General features: G+C 43.6%; 1 protein-coding gene across 2 annotated transcripts; it reads left to right on the forward strand.

Annotated features, from left to right (window-relative positions):
* The first annotated feature begins 398 nt into the window (after positions 1-398).
* On the forward strand, positions 399-8,636 carry Sucnr1 (succinate receptor 1). Of its 2 annotated transcripts, none has more exons than XM_042685821.1 (2): positions 399-452; positions 7,610-8,636. In XM_042685821.1, the coding sequence occupies exons 1-2, from the start codon at positions 450-452 to the stop codon at positions 8,573-8,575; spliced, it is 969 nt and encodes a 322-aa protein (XP_042541755.1). In that variant the 5' UTR covers positions 399-449; the 3' UTR covers positions 8,576-8,636. The 2 variants fall into 2 exon arrangements, with proteins under 2 accessions (XP_042541755.1, XP_042541756.1); XM_042685822.1 differs by lacking the exon at positions 399-452 and adding an exon at positions 6,183-6,197.
* The last annotated feature ends 234 nt before the right edge of the window (positions 8,637-8,870 follow it).

Raw genomic sequence — 8,870 nt, forward strand, 5'->3', positions numbered from 1 at the left:
TTTATTCTCCCTAAAAGATCTGCATCCAGGTCTCCTCCAGGCTCCAGTTTTGTAGGTCCCTAAAGGCAATTTAGAACAAACACCAGTTTAGTAATTGTGCCTGACACAGAGCTCATCAAAAACTTGAAAATGAAGAAACACTCCAACTGCACACTCAATACAATGTGTTTACCACTATGTATTGTCTGAGAGCATTAATTATGAGAATAAACTAATTTCGGCTGCGGAGTTCTGAAAATCTGCATACGAAGTTTACCACAGAATGAGGCACCCTGCATAAGCCTCTATGACTTGAATAAATTACCCTTGGGCTCTTGAATTACTAAGCTTGTCCACATGATATGCAAATCGGATTGCACTGGTCCTGTCAGCAGCACAGCACTAGGTCAGAAGCTGCGAGCACTGCTGGCAGAACATCTGCCGGAGGGAAGAGCAGACCCTGGTGCAGAATGGTAAGTGATGCTGACTCTTGTATCCAGATGCACAATCATGCCAGGCCTTCCGCTGAGGCTCACATAGTGGTCTGTGAGCCAGGAAGGGGAAGAGATGCTTAGGTAAGACAGGAGAAAGGAAAAGAAAGTCGTAATCTTTACTTTCACAATTGTTATTCTGCAAAATTAAATGTACTGCTTTAATTTCCAAATGTCATGTGTATTTCATGTAGAAATGTTTACCATATTTGCTAACTTCTCAACAAAAATAGTAACTGCGTTTACTTGAATATAACTGTCTTCAGGAAAAAAAAGATCTTAAATCATATGAACCATCTATCACATAAAACATTTCCACATTTAGCAAATATTACACAAAATGGAACTTAAAGGCATTGCAAATATTGAGTTTAGAATTTGCTTATGACAAAATGAGATGACCTCAAAGAAACAATTTTCTAAATAAAAAATGATATATTGAACAGATCATTGCCGTTAGCCGCTCCAGAGTTCTTCACTATTTTGTCAGTTTGAAAGAACTCAGTAAGTTACAATTTGATGTTACACAATAATTTCATTTCTGGAATAATTTATAGAATATATAAAAATGAAGTCACTGATACTATATTGTTATGTCTCTTTTAGTGTGAATATATACTTTTCATTCAAATTGCTTAGCAATGAAAACAGCAATTCAATAATAAAAATTATCCTGTTAGGCTGTAAATTTTTCTTTCTATAGAAGTTCAGAATTAAGTACAATAGTTGGAAAGAAACAATTTAAAGCTTTAGAAATGGTCAAATATATTTGTAAATAATATTTTTCTTTTGTAAGTAACAGTACTGAAAAAGATGAATATATCTAAAGTAGAAGAAACATTATTCCAAATAAAAAATGAATATTCCCAATCTGATTATGTTAGTAAATTAAATGTTTCTTCTGGCATATTAATTCTAACATACATAGGAATATTTTTGGACTAGGAACTAATTATTTCACTTTAATTGCTAGTATATTTTTCAAGTCAGCAATATCTGTTATAACATATTTGCAATTATTTCCATTTTCTCAAATTAAGATTACAGCTACTAGAAAGTAGAAGAAAGACTAGTCAGTATTCATGAGGAAATTCCTCTTCAGTTGGGAACATTGCTTATAGATAGGAATAGCACACTTCCTTAATTTGTACAATTGTGATGCCACATTATAAACACTCAACTACAAATGCTATTCAGAAACAGTTCCCTCTAAATTCTGTCATTTCAAAAAGCAAATTGACCAGCAAATATGGGATAGCTTTTTTTTTTTTTTTTGCCAGTCGTGGGACCTGGACGCTGTCCCTCAGCTCTTCAACTCAGCTCAAGGCTACCACTTGAGCCACAGCGCCACTTCCAGCTTTTTCTGAGGAATCAAATCATGCATGCAAGGCAGGCACTCTACCACTGAGCCACCTTCCCAGCCCTGGATAGTTTATCTTTATAAAGCATTAAGTTATTGCGGGGCATGGGTGGTTCATACCTGTACTACCTATCTAATCAGGTACTGAGATTTGAGGGCCATGGTTCAAAGCCAGCCTGGGAAGAAATGTCAGTAAGACTTTTATTTTGAATTAACTACCAAATAACCAGAAGTGGAGACTCCTGAACAAAAAGCTTAGAGACAACATCCAGGCTCTGAGTTCAAGCCCCAGGCCTGCATCATCATCATCATAAAATTTGTTATTATGGATATAGAAAGAGGCTCTAAAAATGAAAGACCTGGGTTATTAAAAGTTTCATCTCATTTTTACAAACCCAAATTCCAGTAAATATTAAAAGTATAGAAGCGAAAGGCACTCAAACATTGGAAATGGATGACGTTTATTTTTTATTTTTGCCTACTTGCTTCTTTTAAATTACCTTTAAATAGCTGTACAAAAAGGGGTTTCAAGTGAACATGTCAATTTATGAGCATGATGCCTCTTGATTACCATTACCTTGATCTCATTCAGCCCCACCCCATCCGTCTGTTCACGTTTCCAGGTTCCATTTGAACAAATGTCCACTGATTATGATTTACTCACCTTTCCTCTCACCCCTTAAACACGTTTCCACTTCTACCTGTTCCAGCTTTCTATTATTCACTTTGATATAATGTCTATTAATTATGCAAAGATGTTACACAATGGGATACTTGCATCTATTGAATATTAGACACTTCATATGTCTTTTGTGCAGACATCTTACAAAGCTTTTTAAAGCATGAAGCAAAGGTGTGGAAACTAGAAGGTTCTCCATCACCTTATATGACTCCACTTGACTCTACCTGATCCTAACTGCTACTTGTCTGAGTGGTAGCAGTCATCTTTTCTGGTTGGGATTAGTCATGTGCACATATGCAAGTGTGTGTGTGCGCACACACACACATGCTCACACATGTGTTGCTCATGGGGCTGGAACTCAGGGATGGGGGCGGGGGGCCTTGAGCTCTGGGATTGAGTGCTGTTTCTGAGCTTTCTGTTTTGCTCAAGGCTAGCACCCTACCACTTGAGCTACAGCTCTACTTTCATCTTTTGAGTGGTTTATTAGAGGTAAGTATCTCATGGACTTAACTACCAGGGCTGGCTTTGAACTGGCATCCTCAGATTTCAGTCTCCTGAGCATCTAGGATTACAGGCATAAGCCATTGGCACCTGGCTCAATCAGTAACCTTGTGTGCAGCTGCAAAGGATTTCTGGATATATTTTCCTTTATGACAGTGAAACCTTTCTGTTGCACAGAAATTCAATAAAGTATAGACATAAGTCAGCACTTATTAGGCAGAGATATGGCCTAGTATAACCAGGGATGAAAAGGAAATCCAGAAATGAAACAAGGGAGTTTCATATCTCAAGGAAACTTGCTATTATCCTATTCTTTAAGTGTATGCACTAATTTTTTCAGTACTGTCAAAATGACAAAGGAATGGAGTATTGAGGAACTCCAACATTTAAAGCTTGGGCCAAGAAGGATTAGCTACAAGAGTCTGAAAAAGAAGAGAAACAAGGAGATTGGCCTGTCACAGAGGTCAAAGAAGAAAGTGTTTCCAGAAGGTATGCATTGAAAGTTGCTGCAGACAGTTCAGAATAATAGGGATCTTTGAAGAATAAGATATTAACCAAAAATAATAAGGTTCATTATTCCCTTTGCTACATATCTGGTCTTCTAAAACTCCTACTGTTGTTACAAACAACAAGCAAATAAAAATAGACATGAAGTCTAGTTAGACCAAAAGGAAAAGGCACAATGAAAACTAGCTGGGCTCTTCTGTGTGGGTGAAATGATCAGCACTTTGGAAATACCCTTTTGTTTTTCGTTATTAATAGCTCATAAAAATTCTTCATTAAGTGCCTTAATTTCTGAAATATTTTATTTTATGCAAACGTTTTTCTAAAGGGTATTACTACTGCAATGACGTCTGAATACTTCCCACATTATATATTTCATAGTGAGATAGAGCAATAGATGTACTGTTGTTATCTGAACTCCAAGAAAATGTTTATAAAACTACTTTGTAAACAAGCAGATATTTATGACGGTTTCCCCACAACAACCTGTGTTTTCATACCACTGGCTAATGCCTTGCCACTGTACCAGGTGTAGAAGATAAACATTGTTCATCACTGAATAAGCACAACACCTTTGAGAGAAATACTAAGGAAACGTTAAATGCATGATGAAAATATAAACAGGGAGGACCAAGCTTAGACTGGTGAGTCAGAAGGCTAATTTGGGAAGAAGCTACTTGAACTGAGGCCAGAAGGAAATGCGCATGAAGGACAGACATCATGGGAGAAAAACAAAAACATGGCATTTAATAAGGATTCAGAGAAAGAGAGAGAGGGAAAAAGAGAAGGGGAGAGAAGGGAAGAAGAGGGAGGGAGAGAGAATTACATATTGGAACCATTCTGAGTGCATTCAAGAAGCAGGGAGAAGGAAAGATGAGCAAAGAGTGAAAAGTTGAAGTGGAAAATGGGGCCAGCACATCTCCATTGTGGTTTTGTGTTGGGGTCTAGGAAAGCAATGTGATTAGATTTGGAGCTGTAAATTAAGGTTTTTTTGGCCACAGATGAATTGAATGTGGACCAGAGAAGTTGTAGGAAGACAACAGCACTGGGAGGATATGGCATTATCTAAGATGGAGGTGATGGCGGCCTAGACTAGAAGTTGTACTTAATGAGGTTTGGTAGTTTGTTCATCATTGCAGTGAAGTTGTAGGCCAATCCAAGGATGTTGCCAGGATTTCTGTGGTGAGCACTGAAGATGGTGAAACCATTTTGCTGAGACAGTTGGTATTACTTCAGAATTAATAAGGAAGTTGGAGAGTTTAGGATTGTTAAGGGCAGAGATGTCTGTGAAAGCAATCGACTGTAATGACAACTGGAGCTTATAAGAGAAGTCTGGTTAAAGGTGGAAATCTGTGTAGTCGATGGAGGATGAGGTCATCCAGGAGGTATCTAGACAAAGAAGCCTAAATAGGGAGAGCTGAATCTGAGGAACTCAGAGTTCCCACATGCGCTACAAAAGAATTTAAAAGAAATTAAGGCAGTGTCATGTCACAGAAGACAAAGGAAGAATGTTTTCCACAGACCTGGTATGAAAAGCAGCTGAGGAGTCAAATAAGGCTAAATAAATGACTATGAGATCATCAAATACAGGGTAATCTAGTTTGGAGACATGAGAGCTATGCTAGAGCAGACTGGAAGCAAAATGGTGCCGGGATGTCAAAACGCCTATTGAAATAGCTCTTTTCAGAGATCAAGATATGTTGAGGAAAAGAACAAGTTAAGATAGAGAAGAGTTGTTTTAGGTCTGCTATGTATTTTTAAAACTGTGGGGTGTGTTTAAGTGTTAATGGAAAGGGTGTAATTTCAGTGGGAGAGAAAGCCACAGAGACAGGACAGAAAAGGGTAGTGTGGCATCTTGAGAACAGATGTGATCCAACTTAAACTCAATGAATGTTTCTACATTGGTGAGCTGGTAGGCAGTCATCTTGGTGATTTGTAGTGGTGAACAGGTGGAAGAGGTTTGAAGGGATTTGGAAAACACAAAATTGAGAAATCAATAGATTCTAGCACCAGAGACACCAATAATAGAGAAAAACCAAGCTGCTCAGTCTTCTGGCCGACTCTGTTGAGGGTTGGAATTCGTAGCAGATTGCCACACAGAGATTTATTTGCATGGCTCAGCTAAGTTAGACTAGTTTAAAGTAATGACTAAAAATAACAAAATATTACTTTTTGATAAGTAAAATACTGTTAGAATACCAGCAATTTGAGATGAGATAAATTTATTTCAAGTATGTTTTTGACTAAAAAAAATAGTCATGAATAGTGTAGATGGGTCACAAAAGAAAATTCTCCTGGGTTTCTGAATGTCTCCCAGGAAAAGCAGTGCTGGTATGTTTGCTCTTGTTGTAGCTACCTACAGAATACAATATTCAAAAAAATTGTTTGATTGTGACTAATACTCAGAAGCCTAAATTATGAGAAGAGAGTTAGAAAAGCTTCCTCTCGACCTTGATTTCTTACTGGAAATAAATGTATCAATAATGGCAATGCAGTGTTTTTTCTGGTAATTCAAGTTCTTGAAATACCCTATCCAACCACAGCAAGGCAGCTTCATTGCAAGAGAGAAAATGACAACTTAGCAAGATACTTGTGGTGTAGAGGAGTGTTTAGAAGGCATTAATTACTAGGAAGCTTTCTGGCTAAGTATATGACCTTATGTACTATGGTCTGGATACTGGTATTCCCACAGAGTTCATAATTGGAAACCATAAAAAAGCAGAGACTTGAGGAAGTAATGAAGTCACGAGGGCAGAGTGCTCACAGATGGAACAGTGCCCTAATTGAAGAGGGTCTGGGTAAAGCAAGCCTCCGCAGCTCTGGAGCATGCGGGAGGGGGTCCTGTCTAGTTGCTGATCTGCGGACACCTTGGCCTTGGGTGTCTTTACCATCCTCGGAGATCTGAAAAACACTTTTCTAATATTTATAAATTACCCAGGATAAAGTATACCATGTAGCAGTGGGAACAAACTAGAACAGAAATGTATTTAATCATGCATGCATCGGAAAACCATGTGCAGATGTGCGGAATGCAAACACTAACAGCGGTGTTTTATGTCTTTGGTTCATGACCAGCAGTGTGTCCAGTCCATTCAGCTGTTGGTATAGAGTGCTGGTCTACTCAGACTCAGGTTCCTGTTTCAGTTTGATGAAATAAGAAGTTTTAAAATATGGAAAAAAGTAAAAGCTGTTTAAATAGCCAGACTGGAATTCCAACAGTCCCTATTTCCCCTCTTAGGTGATGGTTCAATTCAGTTCAGCTCAGAATTTACTGGGTAGCCACCGTATCTGGGGACCACGCCAGTCCTTGGACAGGATAATGGCTCCGCTTTGCCTCACTTCCCCTTGGCCTCCCTGCTGCTTCCCCATCTCTCAGTGTTTCCACGTGCTGTTCCTGTATCCGGAAAATTCTTCCTCCACATGGTCAGATACCTCTTTCCCTCTACTGAAGTTAGTATTGAAATGTTCCTCCACCTCAAAATTAAAGAGTTTACCTTTCCTCGTGTTTGCTGCATTTGTTACTGTAAAGGATTGCTGTAGGATTGCTTATTTTCTGACTCTTCCCCAAGAGAATACACACTGCTTGAGATTGGGATTGTTCACCGCTGTTACCCCGAGTGCACAGTGCTCAGATCAGAGGTGCTTAGTGAGTATCTGTCTCACCATTCCTACTTCCACGTGAGTGTGTATACGTAAGGGCCTGCGTGCATTCTATGCTGAGCCTGCTCTCCATTGCTCACCTGCCACGTGTTCACACTCACACGTGTTGGGGTCAGAATCTTGAGTTTGCCTAGGAAGCCCTTAAGCCTCTTAAACCATGCCCCTGTCTCTTTTTTGCTTCAGGGTCTTGTGCGTTTTGCCTGGTCATTTTACTGCCACCAGGTATCTGGGATTATAGGCATGAGCCCCCAGCGGGGTTTCTCTTTTTAATTACTTTGCTTAAACACAGTATTGTCCGGCCTCACATTCAACTGTTTGGTCCTCCCATTTCCCATCTCCCTTAGGCCTGGAATTCAACCTCCATCCCCATCTCCCTCAGGCCTGGAACTCAACACTGTTTCCATCTCCCCCCCCCCCCCCACAACCCCCCAGGCCTGGAACGTCTCCTGCGACGCCTGGCTGGCAGCCGAGGCCGCGCTGGAGCGGTACTACCTGCCGGCCTTCTACGGGGCGGAGTTCGCCCTGGGCGTTCTGGGGAACACCACGGTGGTGCTGGGCTACCTCTTCTGCCTGCGGCGCTGGAGCAGCAGCAGCGTCTACCTCTTCAACCTCTCGCTCTCCGACTTCGCGCTGCTGTGCACGCTGCCCGCGCTCGTGCGCGGCTACGCCCGCGGCCGCTGGGCGCACGGCGCGGCGCTCTGCGTGCTCAACCGCTACGCGCTGCACGCCAACCTCTACACCAGCGTGCTCTTCCTGGCGCTCGTCAGCGCGGACCGCTACCTGCTGCTGCGGCACCCCTTCCGCCAGCACCCGCTGCAGAGGCGCGGGCCGGCCGCGCTCCTGTCCGCCGCCGTCTGGGTCTGGGTCACGCTCGAGCTGCTGCCCATCCTGCGCGTCATCGGCCCGGCGGCCACCGAGCCGGACGCCGGCTGCCTCGACTACGCCAGCTCGGGGGACCCCGAGTTCAGCCTCGTCTACAGCCTGTGTCTGACCGTGCTGGGCTTCCTCGCGCCCCTCGCCGTGATGTGCTTCTTCTACTACAAGATGGCCGTGCTCCTGAGGCAGAGGAACCGGCAGGTGGCCGCCGCGCTGCCCCTGCGGCGGCCCCTGCGCCTGGTCGTCCTGGCCGTGGTCATCTTCTCCGTGCTCTTCACGCCATACCACGTGCTGCGCAACGTGCGCATCGCCTCGCGCCTGCGCGGGGGCGGCGGCGGCGACGGCGGGCCGCGCTGCGCGCGCGTCATCATCCGGGTCCTGTACATGGCAGCGCGGCCGCTGGCCTTCCTCAACAGCGTCGTCAACCCCGTCTTCTACTTCCTCGTGGGAGACCACTTCCGGGACATGCTCGTGAGTAAGCTAAGGCAAGTCCTCAGATCGCTGACGTCCTCCAGAGCTTGACGGGCCCCGGGATGCCGGCAGCCGGTTATCCGTGCGCCCGCAGCTGTAGACCTGGTGCACGTGTTAGCCCATGCCCCTAAGCCGGAGGCGCGGACCCAGCCTGAGCTCCAGGCCCGTGTGAGGCCCGCGGGCCCAGCCCCTGGCTCCTCTGCCCCGGCCCGGGCCCCAGCCCCAGCCCCAGCCCCAGCCCGGCTCCTCCGCCAGGGCCTTGATGGCTCCTCCTCCCGCCTGTGCTCAGGAGCATAAACCCAAAGCCATGATCACTGAAAAATGAATAAAAATAGACACGTCCAAA

This window comes from Dipodomys spectabilis, unplaced genomic scaffold, assembly GCF_019054845.1.
Source record: "Dipodomys spectabilis isolate Male_0828 unplaced genomic scaffold, ASM1905484v1 ptg000095l, whole genome shotgun sequence".
Classification (NCBI taxonomy): Eukaryota; Metazoa; Chordata; class Mammalia; order Rodentia; family Heteromyidae; genus Dipodomys; species Dipodomys spectabilis.